The sequence below is a fragment of the Labeo rohita genome, chromosome 19 (genome assembly GCF_022985175.1).
Source record: "Labeo rohita strain BAU-BD-2019 chromosome 19, IGBB_LRoh.1.0, whole genome shotgun sequence".
NCBI lineage: Eukaryota > Metazoa > Chordata > Actinopteri > Cypriniformes > Cyprinidae > Labeo > Labeo rohita.
Genome location: NC_066887.1, coordinates 23,765,852 through 23,786,960, shown reverse-complemented (window position 1 = coordinate 23,786,960; position 21,109 = coordinate 23,765,852). Strand labels below are relative to the sequence as shown.

Sequence of the window (21,109 nt, the reverse complement as noted above, 5' to 3'; positions counted from 1 at the left end):
CTCCGTTACTCCGTTACTAGGTCTAAAAAGATGTTTTGGAAATAGCAAGGGGGGCACTGGATGAGATGCTTAGGAAATTAATCCTACTTACAATAGTGTTTTAAAAAACGTACGAATTCCTTGAAATATATAATCTGATTGACGTCTCGAGGTGTAATGTCTTACTATGACGCTGTTGAATGCTTGAATCTGACTGGCTGATGAATGTTCTAAGGTGTGCAATTATTTTCAATGAAACGCACGTCAAAAGTAGTTCCAGGCAGGTCTTGACCGCATTACATGTCCATATCACTTCGCCAAATGATTCCGATTATTTCAAAGGTCCTTACAGACCACAACAGGAAAAGAACCAAAACCCACAACGACAGTGACAAAGCAAATAAATATAGTAAACAATAGCCTTAAACGCCAAATTATTTCCATGCTGTCGTCACAAAGTTACGTTTTATTATGTACGGAAAGCATACCTTATTTCTCTGGCTCTCTCTCCCTTACAAACGCACACACAAACGTGTTAGTGCTGCTCTGGCGATTTTATCAGTAAAACAGCAACTTAAAAGCTATGCAACTGTTGTTGAATAAGATGAACTTGTAGTTTCACTATTAGTAGAAACATTGTTGGTAAACCACTGTTGAGAAATGCATAGTCTGAGGTAATTCACACACGCTTAAAATCTGTCTTTTTCTCTAATAACTTTATTAACTGCATTAGTCTGCTGTCAACGGCTCAAGCTTCTGTTGCTATGTCTGAAATGGCGTTTTGGAATTAGCAAGAAGGTGTTGGATGAGATGTGTAAGAATTTAATCCTATCACCACATCGGGTGTGCATTATTTCCCATATATGACACGATAATACCGCGAAGGACTGTAATACTGGCTTATATGTACTTGCCTCTCACTCAGAGTCATTTGCACCACAAAACTCAAAGCTGTAGGTCGAACAGGATCTCATTCAATGACCATGTCTTCTGTTACAACAGAGATAAGACACCTCATGTAGTATATTTATCTAATTTGAAATGATTAACCAAAGCCTTGCACAAACTTGGGAAAATACTAGTGAAATGCAATGATAAAATCATTCATAAGAAAAGGTCTTCATAAGTTTGAACATGAACTTGCTCTACCACTGTCTGAAATGTCAGCCAGCAATTGTGAAAGCACTGGAAAAAATAAATGACAGTCAGTTCTTTCCCCCTGTAACCCTATTTAAAGTAACACACACATTATAGTGTTTGCTGACTTTAAAAAATATGGTTAACATGAATTAAGTTTTAATTACTGCTATTGCATGCTTTGGGTTCCTGTGCATGTGCATCACATTAAGGAGAGGGTCATTCCTTCACTTGGCTGCAAGGTATTTTATCTCCACCAAGAGAGGGGAGTGTTCCTGAGGGTGTGGTTTGGCTCTGACTAATCTGTATATTTAACAGAGGAAAGGAAGGAAAAATACTCAGTTTTTCACTGTGTCCACAGAGTGTTTGACTTACATCAATTCTTAGTGAGCAGAAAACGGGGACTTAACCGGACTTTAACTGGATCCTGACTGGAACTTACGGCAAAAACCACTGAAAAAGGTAAGAATGATTTCAAGTAGTTGTAAAACTTTTTGTGGTCTCAGATAACAATCTTAAGATTGTCTCTGTAATTGTATTGTCATTTATTTTAAAACAACAGCAGTGTTAACTAAATGTAGAGCAAGGATCTTCAGGTAACTTAAAATGTGTGACACAATTCACACTCTCATGTCTGGCATGTTTTGTTTAACATACGCTCACTTCCCTGACCACACCTCTTAGCAATAAAAAGGCAAAATGCTTTATGAATTGGCAAATATTTGCAGACAGTGCTGTTTTGGGACACCTTTGAACAGGGATGATTATATAAAGTCATGTACTTCTTCGATAGTTAAAGAACTGGTCAAACATTTACATTATGCATTTAGACATTTTTCTCAAAAGTGACTTTCAAATGAAGAAGGCTAAAACATAAGCAAGGTGTTGACAAAGTACAGCAGTGTTGCAATAAATAACTTTGCCAGGTACTACATAGTTGTGAGGCAAGTAAATAAGCAATCCACAGAATTACAGAAGTACATTAAGGCTTCCTGTATGCATTATGAAATGAGTGTACACTGAATAAGTCGTATGTTGTCAAGTATTCTCAATTTAAAAAAAGAGAATGCATTGAAACACTTCAATATTTATTAATATCTATTTGACTAGGTATTATAGTGTAAAAGTTTGGTTTATGGTTTCAGAAGTCCTTATTTATACCGAACACTGTCTGCATCCAAGGAATTTGGACAGGAAAGAGGCTATTAGCAGCCCTTTGTGTGTGTGTGTAAGGTTAACACCCTCGCCCCCCCATTTGGTAGAAGAATGCTATTCATGGCTGACTGCAGCAGTGAGACTTCATACCAAGATGTAATTTTAAGCAAACATCACTTGGTGAAAATTTGCATAAAACATTCAGTGTTTAAACAAGGAGGTCACATCCTTGTTATAAAATCATTAAAATAGTGACATATGAAAATTGGTCTAGTGGAGCTAAAATTTTCTGAAAAAGAACCAACTTCTTATATATTCAGTGTTTATTTTATGCATTACACATAGTATTAAAGTGATTTTAATAATAAATACAGACAGTTTTAACTAGCAACCCCATTAATAGTTGCTAAATAATGTATTTGACTATAATCCAATTTTCATTATTCATCTTGAAGAAACAGTACCAGTTTCAGCTGCAGCAGAAACCTCAGCTAGAATCTGATTGACGTTAACATAGTTAACATATTAGGAGATTTTCAGTCACTCACTCTAGTCCAAAGCCATTCTCTTCCATACACATGGAAGTATGTATGAGAGTGACTTCTGGCTTAAGTGAATGACAAATAATATTGCGTAATGCACTTGTGCAACAAAAAGTTTGTACATCCATATTATTGCGCATGGATACTAGTTACTGAGAGAGAGAGGGAGGGAGAGAGACATTTTTATGCATGATTGCGTAACTGACAAGCGAAAAACTTGTCTGGGTCATTGATTCTTTATCCTGACATTCCTTAAGAATCCTGTATTTCCCGTTTTCCACTGCTTGCAAGGTTCATGCTTAAAAAAAAAAAACACTTCCACACTTTTCCAAATGATGCAATGCTCAAGAATTTTTTTCTTGTGAGGACAAGCCATAAAAGGGGTGAAGGGTACTTTCATTGTTAGCACAAACACAAGCTTCAACAAGGTTCTGTGGTGTACAGTTTTGCTTTTTTTTGTGTTTGGTTTTTTTTTACAGTAAACAAAATAATGTACTCACCCCCGTCATCCAAGATGTTCATGTCTTCCTTTCTTCAGTCGTAAAAAAATTGTGTTTTTTGAGGGAAAAATTTCAGGATTTTTCTCCATAAAATAGACTGATATGGTGATTTTGAAGTTGAGGGAGAACATGAGATGGGAGTTTTTCGACATACCCTAACTGTCATGAACTGGAAAAAAAACAGAGGTCAGGAAGAGCAAGACAAGATGAGTGTTTGACATTAAAAAGTATATAAATTGTATTATAATTATGAAAATAACCGATCGTTTTGCTAGATAAGACCATTCTTCCTCGGCTGGGATTGTTTACAACCACATTTGGGATCATTTGAAGCCGCATTTAAACTGCATTTTGGAAGTTCAAACTCAGGGCACCATAGCAGTCCATTATATGGAGAAAAATCCTGAAATGGTTTCCTCAAAAAACATAATTTCTTTATGACTGAAGAAAGAAAGACATGAACATCTTGGATGACAAGGGGGTGAGTACATTACCTGTAAATTGTTGTTCTGGAAGTGGACTTCTCCTTTAAATGATCAGGTTATACTGGTTTTTAAATGCATGAATGCATGACTAATAATTATTCCTGTGTAATCCACAGACTCTGGTGCACAGAAATCCACAAAAAAATGGCAGCTCAGGAAAACGGCAGTTCTCAGGGACCAGTCGCTGGAGTGTTCCTTGAACATTCAAAAGAAACCATTACAATATACCAAGCCTTCAAGATGCGCTTGCTGAAGCCAGGAACATGTCTGGCACTGTTAGAAGCTCAAGCTGCAACAGGAGGAATCATCGACCCCGTTAAAAACAGGACATGGTCTGTACAAGATGCAGTAAAGGAAGCCATTGTGGGACATGAAATGAAAGAGAAACTTCAGTTAGCTGAGCGGGCCATCACAGGCTACACAGATCCATACACCAACCAACAAATCTCACTCTTTCAGGCCATGCAGAAAGATGTAATCCCAAAAGAATATGGCATTAGATTACTTGAGGCACAGATCTCTGCCAAAGGGATCTATGACCCCACTGAAAAATGCTACTTAACAGAAGAACAAGCCTATGGAAAAGGTCATTATGACAAAGATCTTTTTCGAGACCAGGTGGACGCTCTAAAAGTATTCTATGACCCAAACTCTCAAGAAAATCTCACCTATGCATCACTGATAAAGAAATGCACTATAGCCCCAGAAACAGGTCTGCTGCTGTTCCCAATCTACATCACATTTAAAGGCCTCCGCAGAGGTGTAACCTCCGCTGAGCTTCTGGCATCAAAAATAATTGACCAAGAGACATTTGAAAATCTGCATAAGGGTAAAACCACCACCCAAGATGTGATGTTAATGGAAACAGTGAAGGAATATCTAGAAGGTAAAAAGAGCATTGGGGGAGTAGCTGTGCTGTCCACAAACCAAAAAATGAGCATCTATCAGGCAATGAGACAAGGAATAATCATGCCTGGTTCTGCTTTGATTCTGCTGGAAGCCCAGGCTGCAACTGGATTCATGATTGACCCTGTTGAAAACAAGACATACAGTATAGATGAAGCCATTAAACAAAAACTTGTAGGGCCAGAGTACCATGCAAAATTGCTCGCAGCAGAACGTGCAGTCACTGGTTACAAGGATCCATACACTGGGGAAACCATTTCTCTTTTTCAAGCTCTGAAGAAGGAACTGATTGTGAAGAACCATGGGATCCGATTGCTTGAGGCACAAATTGCAACTGGTGGAATTATCGATCCAATAAACAGTCACAGAGTTCCTGTGGATGTAGCATACAAGCGTGGCTTCTTCGACGAGGAAATGAATGCCATCCTTGAGGATCCTGGAGATGACACTACAGGTTTCTTTGACCCAAACACAAAAGATAATCTGACATATCTGCAACTGCTGGATCGTTGTGTCATTGACCCCTCTACAGGACTCACATTATTGCCCATTCATGATCCATCTGGTAGTTTGAATCACATATTCATTGGCTATGACATCAAGAAAGTCTTCAAGGGTGTCAAGGTAAAAGTGACATGTGGAAAATACATGGGAATGACTGTTTCACTTTGGGAATTACTTATGTCTGAATATTTCACTGAACAGCAAAGGCAAGACTTTATCCAGCAATACAGAAACAAAACACTCACAATTGAAATGATAATCACCAAAGTTCTGGATATCATTGAGCATTCAGTGAAAACAGCTAATGTCGTTTTCGAAGGTATAAGGGAAAAAGTAACCGCAAACCAGCTTGCAGAGGCTGACATCATCACAGAGCATGATCTTGAAGATCTCAGAGAAGGAAAAAAGACAGTAAAAGATGTTACAGACAATGAATCTGTGCAAACATACCTACAGGGTAAACCAAGCATTGCTGGTGTGCAGCTTCCTGACTCCCAAATAATGTCAATTTACCAAGCCCGACAAAAAGGAATTCTGAGGCCAGGAACATCACTTATTCTTCTTGAAGCTCAGGCTGCAACAGGATTCATAATTGACCCCATTGCTAATCGAAAGTTCTCTGTAGATGATGCAGTAAAGGCACGAGTGGTAGGAGCTGATCTTCATGCAAAATTAAGCTCAGCAGAGAGGGCAGTGACAGGTTACCAAGATCCTTACACTGGCAAGAAAATCTCATTGTTCCAAGCAATGCAGAAAGATTTAATTGTGAAAGATCATGGCATACGTCTGCTAGAGGCCCAGATAGCCACAGGGGGCATTATTGATCCTGTAAACAGCCATCGCATTCCCGTTCATATTGCTTATAAACGAGGATATTTTGATACAGAAATGAATCAGATTCTTAGTGATCCAACTGATGACACAAAAGGTTTCTTTGACCCAAACACTCATGAAAACCTTACTTATATGCAGCTTTTGTCCAGATGTGTTACTGACCAAAGCACAGGCCTTTGCCTCTTGACAATCAAAGGGAACGACAAGAGAGTCAAAATAGGGGACAGCACCAAAGAGGCGTTTCAAAACATGCATGTCTCTGTGAGATACGGCAGATTCAGCAACAAGAAAGTAACCCTATGGGATCTCATCAACTCTGAATATTTGTCTGAGGAGAAAAGGCAGGAGCTGTTAAAGCGTTACAAGTCCAAAACAATCACAATTGAAGAAATCATAACAATTATTTTAGAAATCATTGAGAGCAAAGAAGTGCAAAGAAATGCTGACCTCAGTGTAGATGGTCTCAGGGGAAAAGTCTCCATTTTAAAGCTGCAGAACTTGGGAATAATAGATGAAAAAACATACAAAAATGTGCTTGAAGGGAAACTAACAATCAAAGATCTTACTGAGATGGGCACTGTGAGGAACTTCCTTAGTGGAACAAGCTGTATAGCAGGTGTAATGCTACAGAAGTCTAACCAGAAAATGAGCATCTACCAAGCCAAAAAAGAGGGCTATCTTACCCCTGGCACTGCCTTGTGTCTTCTTGAAGCACAGGCTGCTACTGGTTTTATTATCGATCCAATACAGAACAAGAAACTCACCGTTGAGGAGGCCTTGAAGCAGAAAGTCATTGTTCCAGAGTTGTATGAAAAACTCCTGGCTGCTGAGAAGGCAGTGACTGGTTACAAAGACCCATACACTGGCAAGACAATATCAATTTTCGAAGCTATCAAGAAAGACCTTATTGTAAAGCAACATGGAATACGCCTGCTTGAAGCCCAAATTGCTACAGGTGGCATCATCGATCCCGTAACATGTCTACATTTGCCACTTGAAGTTGCTTTCAGTAAGGGATATTTTGATGCTGACCTAAACGAGATTCTTGCTAATCAAACTGATGACACTAAAGGATTTTTTGATCCCACCACACAAGAAAATCTGACCTACATGGAGATGTTGGCAAGATGCATCAAAGATTCTGATACTGGAATTTTCCTTCTTCCAGTCACTGAAAAAGGGAAAACACAAGAAAAATCACAAAAACTTCTCTCGGATGCCGAGATTAGGAAAGAATTTGAGAAAAACAAAGTTGTTATTCCTGTTGGCTGTTTCTCAGGAAAATCGCTGTCTCTTTGGGAGGTAATTCATTCTGTATACTTCACAAATGAACAGCAGCAGCAGTACTTTGAAGGATATCGTTTGGGCAAGATGAGCATCAAGGATATTGTCAGCATGGTTACCAAAACTATTCAAACAATAGAACAGCAAGAAGCAACTTCTCAAACAACAATGGGCCTGAGAAAACCTGTTTCTGTGCAACAGCTGCATGACTCTGGAATCATTGACACCAGAGCTTACAAAGAGCTGCTAGATGGTAAGAAGACACTTGAAAATGTGGTTAAACTTGAATCTGTTCAAAGATATTTGAAAGGCACTGGAAGTATTGCTGGAGTAAAGCTGCATCCATCAGGAAAAGTCCTAAGTTTATATATGGCAAAAACTGAAGGCTTACTCACGTCCGATGCAGCACTGTTGTTGCTTGAGGCTCAGGCAGCAACTGGATATGTTATCGATCCAATTCAAAACACAGATCACACAGTAATAGAGGCTGTCAAAGCTCAACTTATTGGACCAGAGATATTGGAGCACTTACTGCTGGCTGAACGTGCTGTCATTGGCTTCAAAGATCCATACACAGATGAGCAAATATGCCTATTTGAAGCAATGCAAAAAGGACTCATTCCTCAAAAACAAGGACTGAACCTCTTAGATGCGCAGCTCGCCACAGGAGGAATTATTGATCCAATTGGCAGCTACAGGCTGCCTATTCAGAAGGCAATAATGAAAGGATGTCTGAATAATGAGACAAATGACCTTCTGGCAAATCCTAGAAATAGTGAAAAGGGGTTTTCAGACCCACAAACAAAAGAACCTCTTACTTACCATCAACTCATGAAGAAATGTGAAAGGAATTCAATCACTGGCCTGCTGCTTCTCCCAGTTACTGAAAAGAGTGCTGAAACCTCAACCTACAGTGACAATCAAATAGTAAGGCTCTTCAAGGAAAAATCAGTGATCATCAATGCTGGAAAGTTTGCAGATAAACGTGTATCACTTTGGGATGTACTACAATCAGAGTATATATCTGCAAAGAAAAGGAAAGAACTACTTGACCAATACAAACAAAAGAAACTATCAATAGACGAGATAACAGAAATGGTGACAGCAATGATAATTGAAGTAACCACAAAAAGGCACTCTTTTAAAGGTCTGAGAAAACAAGTGTCAGCAAGTCAGCTATTTGAGGCAAAAATCATCTCAAAGGAAATGATGAGTAAGCTTATCAATAATGAAGTAGATGATGAAGATATCAACAAAATGGAATCAATTCAAAAATACCTTGGGGCAACAAACTGTATTGCTGGTGTATATGTCCAGTCTAAAAAACAGACCATGAGCATCTCTGAAGCCAAAAATAAGGGACTTCTGACACCTGGAACATCTCTGGTTTTGCTTGAGGCCCAGGCTGCCACTGGCTTTATGATTGACCCAGTAAAGAACAAAAAGCTTTCAGTAGAGCAGGCGGTGGCTGAAGGTGTTGTGGGGATGGAATGGAAAAGCAAACTGCTCTCTGCAGAACGGGCAGTCACTGGGTACACAGACCCCTACACAGGCAAAACAATCTCTTTGTTCCAGGCCTTGAAAAAAGATCTGACTGTCAAGGACCATGGTATTCGTCTGTTAGAAGCTCAAATCGCCACCGGGGGCATCATTGATCCTGTGCACAGCCATCGTGTTCCTGTGGAGGTGGCTTACCAAAGAGGTTATTTTGATGAAGAGATGAACGAGATCCTCTCTGATCCAGATGATGACACCAAAGGTTTCTTTGATCCTAACACACAGGAGAACCTCACATACTTGCAGCTTGTGGAACGGTGTGTTAGAGACCCCAACACTGGCCTGAGCCTTCTTGTGATTGCGAAAAAGGGCGAATACTACTTCTTCATTGATGAACATACAAAGAATATCCTTAAGTCTACAACCACAACGAAAGCAGGAGGTAAATTCCAAGGACAGCTGGTGACTCTCTGGAATCTGCTGTACTCAAGTTACATATCGGAAGAAAAGAGGAGAGAACTGGTGGAGCAATTTAAATCGGGTACAATAACTATTGAAAAGTTCCTAGAAATAGTTCTGACATTGGTACCACAGAAATCTGTAACAAGCACCCAAACCATTACAACAACTACAACAGAGACAACCCAAATGCAAAAATTTCAAGGTATCAGAAAGGATGTGAGTGCTGATGACTTGCTGCAAGGCAAAGTCATTGATGAGAAAATTTACAAAGACCTAACTTCTGGAAAAGTCACAGTTGATCATGTAAGTCAAATGGATTCTGTGCGAAAGTACCTGAAAGGAACGAATAGCATCGCTGGTGTATTTGTGCAGTCTACCAAACAGACCATGAGCATCTCTGAAGCCAAAAATAAGGGACTTCTGACACCTGGAACATCTCTGATTCTGCTTGAAGCCCAGGCTGCCACTGGATTTATGATTGACCCAGTGAAGAATAAAATGCTGTCAGTAGAGCAGGCGGTGGCTGAAGGACTTGTTGGGGCAGAATGGAAAAACAAACTGCTCTCTGCAGAACGGGCAGTCACTGGTTACACGGACCCCAACACAGGGAGCATAATCTCCTTGTTCCAGGCCTTGAAAAAAGATCTGATCGTCAAGGACCATGGTATTCGTCTGTTAGAAGCTCAAATCGCCACCGGGGGCATCATTGATCCTGTGCACAGCCATCGTGTTCCTGTGGAGGTGGCTTACCAAAAAGGTTATTTTGATGAAGAGATGAACGAGATCCTCTCTGATCCAGATGATGACACCAAAGGTTTCTTTGATCCTAACACACAGGAGAACCTCACATACTTGCAGCTTGTGGAACGGTGTGTTAGAGACCCCAACACTGGCCTGAGCCTTCTTGTGATTGCGAAAAAGGGCGAATACTACTTCTTCATTGATGAACATACAAAGAATATCCTTAAGTCTACAACCACAACGAAAGCAGGAGGTAAATTCCAAGGACAGCTGGTGACTCTCTGGGATCTGCTGTACTCAAATTACATATCGGAAGAAAAGAGGAGAGAACTGGTGGAGCAATTTAAATCGGGTACAATAACTTGAAAAGTTCCTAGAAATAGTTCTGACATTGGTACAACAGAAATCTGTAACAAGCACCCAAACCATTACAACAACTACAACTACAACAGAGACAACCCAAATGCAAAAATTTCAAGGTATCAGAAAGGATGTGAGTGCTGATGACTTGCTGCAAGGCAAGGTCATTGATGAGAAAATTTACAAAGACCTAACTTCTGGAAAAGTCACAGTTGATCATGTAAGTCAAATGGATTCTGTGCGAAAGTACCTGAAAGGAACGAATAGCATCGCTGGTGTATTTGTGCAGTCTACCAAACAGACCATGAGCATCTCTGAAGCCAAAAATAAGGGACTTCTGACACCTGGAACATCTCTGGTTCTGCTTGAAGCCCAGGCTGCCACTGGATTTATGATTGACCCAGTGAAGAATAAAATGCTGTCAGTAGAGCAGGCGGTGGCTGAAGGACTTGTTGGGGCAGAATGGAAAAACAAACTGCTCTCTGCAGAACGGGCAGTCACTGGTTACACGGACCCCAACACAGGGAGCATAATCTCCTTGTTCCAGGCCTTGAAAAAAGATCTGATCGTCAAGGACCATGGTATTCGTCTGTTAGAAGCTCAAATCGCCACCGGGGGCATCATTGATCCTGTGCACAGCCATCGTGTTCCTGTGGAGGTGGCTTACCAAAAAGGTTATTTTGATGAAGAGATGAACGAGATCCTCTCTGATCCAGATGATGACACCAAAGGTTTCTTTGATCCTAACACACAGGAGAACCTCACATACTTGCAGCTTGTGGAACGGTGTGTTAGAGACCCCAACACTGGCCTGAGCCTTCTTGTGATTGCGAAAAAGGGCGAATACTACTTCTTCATTGATGAACATACAAAGAATATCCTTAAGTCTACAACCACAACGAAAGCAGGAGGTAAATTCCAAGGACAGCTGGTGACTCTCTGGGATCTGCTGTACTCAAATTACATATCGGAAGAAAAGAGGAGAGAACTGGTGGAGCAATTTAAATCGGGTACACAATAACTATTGAAAAGTTCCTAGAAATAGTTCTGACATTGGTACCACAGAAATCTGTAACAAGCACCCAAACCATTACAACAACTACAACAGAGACAACCCAAATGCAAAAATTTCAAGGTATCAGAAAGGATGTGAGTGCTGATGACTTGCTGCAAGGCAAGGTCATTGATGAGAAAATTTACAAAGACCTAACTTCTGGAAAAGTCACAGTTGATCATGTAAGTCAAATGGATTCTGTGCGAAAGTACCTGAAAGGAACGAATAGCATCGCTGGTGTATTTGTGCAGTCTACCAAACAGACCATGAGCATCTCTGAAGCCAAAAATAAGGGACTTCTGACACCTGGAACATCTCTGATTCTGCTTGAAGCCCAGGCTGCCACTGGATTTATGATTGACCCAGTGAAGAATAAAATGCTGTCAGTAGAGCAGGCGGTGGCTGAAGGACTTGTTGGGGCAGAATGGAAAAACAAACTGCTCTCTGCAGAACGGGCAGTCACTGGTTACACGGACCCCAACACAGGGAGCATAATCTCCTTGTTCCAGGCCTTGAAAAAAGATCTGATCGTCAAGGACCATGGTATTCGTCTGTTAGAAGCTCAAATCGCCACCGGGGGCATCATTGATCCTGTGCACAGCCATCGTGTTCCTGTGGAGGTGGCTTACCAAAAAGGTTATTTTGATGAAGAGATGAACGAGATCCTCTCTGATCCAGATGATGACACCAAAGGTTTCTTTGATCCTAACACACAGGAGAACCTCACATACTTGCAGCTTGTGGAACGGTGTGTTAGAGACCCCAACACTGGCCTGAGCCTTCTTGTGATTGCGAAAAAGGGCGAATACTACTTCTTCATTGATGAACATACAAAGAATATCCTTAAGTCTACAACCACAACGAAAGCAGGAGGTAAATTCCAAGGACAGCTGGTGACTCTCTGGGATCTGCTGTACTCAAATTACATATCGGAAGAAAAGAGGAGAGAACTGGTGGAGCAATTTAAATCGGGTACAATAACTATTGAAAAGTTCCTAGAAATAGTTCTGACATTGGTACCACAGAAATCTGTAACAAGCACCCAAACCATTACAACAACTACAACAGAGACAACCCAAATGCAAAAATTTCAAGGTATCAGAAAGGATGTGAGTGCTGATGACTTGCTGCAAGGCAAGGTCATTGATGAGAAAATTTACAAAGACCTAACTTCTGGAAAAGTCACAGTTGATCATGTAAGTCAAATGGATTCTGTGCGAAAGTACCTGAAAGGAACGAATAGCATCGCTGGTGTATTTGTGCAGTCTACCAAACAGACCATGAGCATCTCTGAAGCCAAAAATAAGGGACTTCTGACACCTGGAACATCTCTGATTCTGCTTGAAGCCCAGGCTGCCACTGGATTTATGATTGACCCAGTGAAGAATAAAATGCTGTCAGTAGAGCAGGCGGTGGCTGAAGGACTTGTTGGGGCAGAATGGAAAAACAAACTGCTCTCTGCAGAACGGGCAGTCACTGGTTACACGGACCCCAACACAGGGAGCATAATCTCCTTGTTCCAGGCCTTGAAAAAAGATCTGATCGTCAAGGACCATGGTATTCGTCTGTTAGAAGCTCAAATCGCCACCGGGGGCATCATTGATCCTGTGCACAGCCATCGTGTTCCTGTGGAGGTGGCTTACCAAAAAGGTTATTTTGATGAAGAGATGAACGAGATCCTCTCTGATCCAGATGATGACACCAAAGGTTTCTTTGATCCTAACACACAGGAGAACCTCACATACTTGCAGCTTGTGGAACGGTGTGTTAGAGACCCCAACACTGGCCTGAGCCTTCTTGTGATTGCGAAAAAGGGCGAATACTACTTCTTCATTGATGAACATACAAAGAATATCCTTAAGTCTACAACCACAACGAAAGCAGGAGGTAAATTCCAAGGACAGCTGGTGACTCTCTGGGATCTGCTGTACTCAAATTACATATCGGAAGAAAAGAGGAGAGAACTGGTGGAGCAATTTAAATCGGGTACAATAACTATTGAAAAGTTCCTAGAAATAGTTCTGACATTGGTACCACAGAAATCTGTAACAAGCACCCAAACCATTACAACAACAACTACAACAACAGAGACAACCCAAATGCAAAAATTTCAAGGTATCAGAAAGGATGTGAGTGCTGATGACTTGCTGCAAGGCAAAGTCATTGATGAGAAAATTTACAAAGACCTAACTTCTGGAAAAGTCACAGTTGATCATGTAAGTCAAATGGATTCTGTGCGAAAGTACCTGAAAGGAACGAATAGCATCGCTGGTGTATTTGTGCAGTCTACCAAACAGACCATGAGCATCTCTGAAGCCAAAAATAAGGGACTTCTGACACCTGGAACATCTCTGGTTCTGCTTGAAGCCCAGGCTGCCACTGGATTTATGATTGACCCAGTGAAGAATAAAATGCTGTCAGTAGAGCAGGCGGTGGCTGAAGGACTTGTTGGGGCAGAATGGAAAAACAAACTGCTCTCTGCAGAACGGGCAGTCACTGGTTACACGGACCCCAACACAGGGAGCATAATCTCCTTGTTCCAGGCCTTGAAAAAAGATCTGATCGTCAAGGACCATGGAATTCGTCTGTTAGAAGCTCAAATCGCCACCGGGGGCATCATTGATCCTGTGCACAGCCATCGTGTTCCTGTAGAGGTGGCTTACCAAAGAGGTTATTTTGATGAAGAGATGAACGAGATCCTCTCTGATCCAGATGATGACACCAAAGGTTTCTTTGATCCCAACACACAGGAGAACCTCACATACTTGCAGCTTGTGGAACGGTGTATTAAAGACCCAAAGACTGGTTTGAGTCTGCTTGCTTTAAAAAAGTAGGTCTAAGACTGAATGCAAAATGCCATGCAATTTTTTCTTACTTAATTAACTAAAATCACACTGTTCTGTTCCTACTTATGCCTAATACGAATCTGTGAATGTATATCAGCCAACAAACTTTTTCATTTAGCACTGCATTATATAACATACATTTTTAGTTTTGCATTTTTTAACTGACAAATAGAAGCATCAGTAAAAGCTCAAAATATGTAAATGCTTTTTTTTTTAATGTAGTGAACTGTTAAATTTTTTATTTCGTCTCATTAATTCATGCTTTTTTGCTTTGTATTCAAAACAATTCAAATAAAGACACAGTTGCAATATATCACTTTATTTGATCATTTTCAAGACAGTAATCTCTTTCATTCTAAAGACTGTGTTTTGCTGAACATGGCTTGTTTAAACTGTTAGAAAGTCACAATATTCAATATTATTGCATACCAGCACATGAACATGACAAAAATGGTTGCAGATTAGTGTAGTAAATATTTAAAAAATATATTTAAAAAATTGTATTTGCAATTCTGACATGAAGTGAAAAAGTAGCCTGATCTTTATATACAAATCCAAAAGGAGAAATTAAATTCTGTACACTTTGAAAATAACTGAATAAATATCAAGAGTTCCTGCAATACATACATGTTTAATCTAACTTGTCCAGTAGCAGCTGAATGTCTTCTTGACCATGATATACTCGTTTGAGTCCTCTGGGCAGATACCGGCAAGAAGACAGATTCAAGTACTTCAGTGCTGGTGACTGGCTTATTAGTAACCTATGAAACATTAAAAATGGTAAAACACCTGAAAATACCTGTACTTTCTATTACTGTATATTTGCAAACACATGTCCAAATTTGAATGGGTCATGAATCTTTTGGCAAAAACTATAATGTACGTGCAGAGCTACAAAGGTAATCATTACCTGAGTGCAGATGAAGTGATTTTAGTACCACTGAGGTTCAGGGAGCGAAACAAATCGACTCCAGCACCATGTGCAAGATGGCCCATGGCAATCTCCATGTCCTCTTCTGAAAATGGCTGGTTGGCCAAATCAAGCTCCCTGAGGGTGCCGCTCCATTTGTGGGCAAGCATGTGTATGCCTTTCTTGGATGCTACCATGGTATTGCTGTTGAAGTACAGGCCCCAATATAGACACTCCAGTCCTACACAAGACAAAGCAGCAAATTAAGGGAAAATTTATAGTTATGATGAGATTCTTCCCTACTTTAAATTATCAGAATAAAATGAGGGAAAGTACATCAAACAATTTGATGTTCATATGGGAGTAGTTTACATTGCATTTTCAGTACTGTGTGCGGCACATCCATCAATGTTCACATTCTTCTAATTTTAAAACCAAGACTTACTCTCACAAGGCAGAGCATAGAGACCAGTGGCTGTGATGCGGGAGCCACCACGTAGGTCCAGCACACGCAGGTGGGGGGGAGCCGTGGAGCACATTGTTCAGGTCACTGTCAGTCATGAAAGAGTGAGAGGAAGTAGCAATGCACAACTCCTCTAGCATGGGAAAACCAGAAGTTGTACTGGGTGTGTTCCGGATCATTTTAGGAACTGGAGTGACATTCATTAACCTAAATGTCTAAATTGAAAAATAATTGAAAAGAAAAGAAAAAAATTGTGACTGAAATGCTTTATATTTGTAGCAGACTATCAATTCTCATTCTTGAATATGTTGCCATTAATAACACTTACAGAAGTGTGTGCAAAAATTAAAATTTCAAACAGTAACTGTGCAATAAAAAAAAGACAGCTATGCAATTGCTATGCAATTGTCCATGATGATCACAGCACATTTTAGGATAATACCTGAAGTTTAGGGCATCCAATCTGCAAAGCCTGAATACAGATGGGAAGCTGGCAGTATCCTCCATCTAATTTAGTATTGATCTCCAGCAGCCTGAGTTCAGGACAGCAACCTTTCTTTAATTTCAGAGACATGTGCATCATCAGAATCAAACAGACATACAGTTCACAAGTTCACATACGCTTATAGAACAAAGACATTTTATAATATATTTGAAAGTTTATATAATCTTTAAATGGCAGAGGAAGTAAATATATTTGGCTTGAGATGTGGCCCGAACACATACGCCCCCAGGATTTCCCTAGCTGAATCAGAGAAAACAGTGGGATACCAGAAGAACTGTAAGAGAACTGAGGTAAGGAGGGGTTTATATAGGTTTCCACTGCCACTGCTTTCTTGGATTAAATGTGCAAGTTACTTTGAACTCTGTTTTAAAAACAAAACAAAACAAAACCCTTCGTTTAGAATCAATACATAAAACAAAAGATTAATACCAACTTACAGACAAAGCACTGAGCAGTTTGTCACTCTTTGTGCTGTGTGTGAAGTAAATGTTCTTTATTTGGTTGCCATATGCCTCAAGGAAGGACACCAGACCATCAACATTAAACTGTATTAAAAAAAGAAAGAAAGAAGGAAACGGGTATAAGAGGTAGCCTGTAGTGAACCTGTGAAACATGCTGTGTCAAATAATGTGTGTGGCAATACTTAACATTCTTAAAGGAAAAGTTAACATTAAAAAGAAATCATTTACTTCCCTCTCATGTCATTCCAAAACCCCTTGAAAAATTCTGTCATCAATTACTCGCCCTCATGTAGTTCCAAACCCGTAAGAACCAGGGCTCTCAAGTCTCACGCATTCACCGTGAGACACACGCATTTCAACCAGTTCACACGCTCTCACGCCACACCTTGTATTTCTCACGCTGAGAAGGGATAACTTGTCCCGCTATATAATGTTAATGGACGAGGTGCAGGCTTTGCAGAGAGAAGTTCTCTGCTGAGTTCAAAACTGTCTTGTTAAATGTTCATAGCTGTCTTCGAGTTAAATGCCACCTACCAGCCAAGAAATTAGAATTTGCTGTTTTTACGTGATCCCGCTACAATCACGTTCGTCACTAGGCAACGTAGACGCGCACACACGGGACAAGGCCAGCGGTGCCCCGCAACGATGAGTTGAGGCGGTGGTCGCGTTGCGGTCTCGGAGCGGACGTTGCCATTATATTATATAAATAAATGCAGCAGGTTTTTTTTTTTTTTTTTTTTTTTTACGATTTACGATTCCTAGACAAAATTACTTGCCTGTGATCAAAGATAGTGACAGCTGATGTTGGGGAATATAGCCAAATTCGAGCTAAATTATTAGTTCTTCAACAGCTTTAACTAATTGTGGGCTACCTGAAATTAAGGAAAGGACTAGATAATTGGTAAATCTGCTAAAAAAGACAAATTCATCCAAATAAAATAAATTGTTTTATATATTTCAAAACACAAATGTATCAACATTGTTGGGTAGGTTATTTTGGAAATATGCTATAATAGGCTATAGACTAAATTTCCCTATTTAAAATGTAATAAGTAGTGTAACTATTTCAATTGGTTTAGAGATAATGTAACATTACATTTGATTACTTTTCTAAATTTCTAACGAATATTTTCAAATGTTAATCCTTTTGAAACTTTTAAAGCAAGCAGGTTTAACCTTACAGTAGCACTCAACACTAATTACTGTCAAATTTACAAAATCTTTATATCACTTGAATTAAGATTATAATAATTTAATTTTAAAGCACAGCCACCACAAAATCTTTAGTACCTCTTTTTACTTTGAGATCATGAGGTTAAATACAGATTTAAAATCATAAGATATAGTTTAATAGCTATGATACAGTTAATCTTAAAAAATAAAGCATATACATACACCCAAATATGAAATAATTCAGTTATTGAATAAGCATGTGTCCTATTTTGTGTCCCAAACTCCTGAAACATTGGTGTCTCATATTTTAAAGCAGTCAATGCAATTTGGGAAATACATCAGTCAAAATATTCACATGTAACCGACTTTGTAATTGTACACAAACTGTAAAATTAAACTGTAATTTAACTATATTCGTTATTTCTCAGTAACTGTAACAGATTAGTTCATTTTTGTTTTTAATTACATTACATAATTCCATTACATGTAACTAGTTACTCTAGCTAAGTTTGAGCCCCTACCACTGTCATCAAGGCATCAAAATGTGCAATAAACTTGAAATACAAAATGACATTCGTAAGCTGAAATATATACCCTCTCTCTTTCACAGACACACACACAGATTGACATACATGCTCAGGGCAAGTTCTGCAATCCTCCTGTATGTTTACAGTATGTGCATTGAGCACTGCTGTTTAGTTTGCTCGTTTGGGGCCAAATTTATTTTTACTTTTGATACATCTGCATTTTTCAAACATTTAAAACATTTTATTTTTATGAATTTGACTTTTATCAGATCTGCCAGTTGTTATATTTTTTTATTTTGTGCTGGTCAATTATAAACAATAGATAGTTGAACTTCTAGCAAAAACTGGAGAGATTTGCATGGGGCCGAGGGGCCGCTGCTGCAAATATTTGAGTGGCTCCTCCCCAACAGATAAAATCTCACTCCAAACTTTTTCCAAAACTTGAGAGCCCTGCCGTAAGAACTTTGTTCTTCGGAACAATGAAAATGGAGAGTTTCTGGCCCTGCATACAGTAACACAGCTAAGGCCGTTCAAGGCCCAGAAAGGTACTAAGGACATTGTTAAAATAGTCCATGTGACATCAGTGGTTCAACTGTAATGTTATGAAGCTATGAGAATAATTTTTGTGCGCAATGAAAACAAAAATAACAAACTTCATTTAACAATTTCTTCTCTTCTGTGTTTAACAAGGTCCTTACTACCTTTCTGGGCCATGAATGTGTCAGTTGCGTTGCTGTCTATGCAGGGTCAGAAAGCTCTCGGAATTCATCAAAAATATCTTAATTGGTGTTCCAAAAATGAACGAAGGTCTTACACATTTGGAATGACATAAGGGTGAATAAAATTAATAATAAATGCTCATTTTTAGGTAACTGTCCCTTTAAATCTAAGTAAACAGTTTGCATACAAACCTCTGAGTGTTGCAAATTTATATTCTCTAATGATCGACAGTGAGTGCCAAGGTTTTGAAAGGCTGTTTCTGTCATTCCCGTGCAATAAGACAGCTTGAGAGAATGAAGATTGGTGCATGATTGTGAAACTCTCTAGAAAAACAAAGCAAAGAAACAGTTTATCAGAAACAGATTCAGATACCAGTCCCACAACTTCACAGCAGATGGATTATTACCTGGATTACATAATCAGCGTGTTTTTTCCAGTGGCAAAGAGAGAACTCTCTCAACTGAGACAATCTGCAGGAAATGGACACAACAAAACTTAGCCATGTTGCATAGATATGGCTTTGCCATGCATTATCTCACATTGAAAAGATTTATATGTCTTCATACGTTCTTCCAGTTAAAATATACTGTTGTTTGGTTCAACCACTGACCTGTTTTCTGCTAGCCAGTCTATAGTGTTCCTAATCTTCTGTTCTGTCCCAGGTAATTGACTCTTACCGGGTTCAATCCAGCAGTAGCCAATTGACACACTGCGCCACAGGATAGGAGAGGATGCAGCTCCATTCCATAGACGGCAAACTCTGCCAACCCTTTAAAAAGAGAAAACAAATGAACATAAAGCAAATATAGTATTTGTAGCAAGGTTGGACAGAAACTGAATAGCACAAATACAGAGTATGTCTCTCACCTGCACAGAAAAGGTACGGCTCCATCCTGGAGAACTGCAAACTGGAAGATTTTCACCAGGACCTCTATTGGCAAACTCTGACCCCAGCGGTCAAAGCCATCTTCATTACCACTCTCCAAATCAACATTTTTATCAATAGTTTCCTCTGTGACTTTAGGGATTTTCACTTTTACTGGTGCTCTTTTAGTTTTGTTAGCAGAGGCTTTACCCTTGCCTTTTGCGTTAACCTTCTTTTTCTTAGATCCCTTCCGCTTGGGCTTCCATATGCTGTCACCACTATTTATATTTGATATAATCAAAAGCATGTCCTCTCCTTCCTGGACGGTGTAATTTGGTCTTATAGTTCGTTTCACTGTTTTTTTCTTTTTCTTGCTTTTGACATCTGTAAGGGAATCTGTTTTTCTTTTCAAAAGTCTTTTTCCTTTTGCAGGTGCAGTCTGGGATGTCCCAGCTGTGCTGGATGGACTAGTAGACATTTCTGCAGTAGGAGCCTGGATTGACTCTGGCTCTGTATTTGAGTTGGTTACCTCCATTATTGTGCTTTCCATTTCTTCTACTACTGGTCCCTAAAAATCTCCTCGCTGAATTTAAAAAAGGTCATGAATGAGACTGTAAACAAAACATATAAAATTGGCAAAAGCACGACGAGATAGCTGACTGAAACTTTAAAATCGCTTCTCTTTATGCATTGCTGCAGACAAATTCAACAGCAGCAGTTTCTCAGGTCTTTGCTAAAAAAAACTGAACAATGGTGCAAATTAATTTTGCATTTGTAGCACCATTACCGAAACATAATCGCAAGACGGTACGTTTTACTCCTTTGTTGTTGTTATCCGAGCCCCATGATGCGCTTTCTTTAGTCAACGTATGTCGTCACATCCGCTTTCGTGAGACTCTGCCCAACCTGCCCATTCTCGTTGGAGAAGTAACTTTTTGTATAAGATTTATAGTTACATTTATTATTAGGAAAACAAGCAATAAAATTAAGGAGGCAATAACACAAGAGCACACAGTACAGTTCTTCGTAAAATAAATTATTATAACAAATATTTTTCTGCATGCTAATGTGGATATAACTAAATGCTGTTATTTTTCAAATGAGACATATACGTTGTTTGTTTTGTTGGTCAAACTTCTTAAACAACGGCTAACATGTCCGATTCGTCAACAAAATCTTCTGAATCTAATTTTGTTAAT

The 21,109-nt window shown here is 39.5% G+C and overlaps 2 protein-coding genes across 2 annotated transcripts; one reads left to right on the top strand and one right to left on the bottom strand.

Moving 5' to 3' along the window:
• The first annotated feature begins 1,447 nt into the window (after nt 1-1,447).
• Nucleotides 1,448-14,599, top strand: eppk1 (epiplakin 1). The gene is given in 4 exon segments (XM_051137191.1): nt 1,448-1,578; nt 3,915-10,388; nt 10,390-11,398; nt 11,401-14,599. Coding segments are annotated over 3 exon segments (10,329 nt in total). The 5' UTR covers nt 1,448-1,578; nt 3,915-3,942; the 3' UTR covers nt 14,275-14,599.
• Nucleotides 14,600-14,654: 55 nt separating this feature from the next.
• fbxl6 (F-box and leucine-rich repeat protein 6) lies at nt 14,655-20,804 on the bottom strand. The gene is given in 10 exon segments (XM_051137204.1): nt 14,655-15,047; nt 15,197-15,437; nt 15,642-15,717; nt 15,719-15,874; nt 16,102-16,215; nt 16,602-16,709; nt 19,237-19,368; nt 19,452-19,515; nt 19,656-19,814; nt 19,913-20,804. Coding segments are annotated over 10 exon segments (1,728 nt in total). The 5' UTR covers nt 20,461-20,804; the 3' UTR covers nt 14,655-14,917.
• Nucleotides 20,805-21,109: the final 305 nt, after the last annotated feature.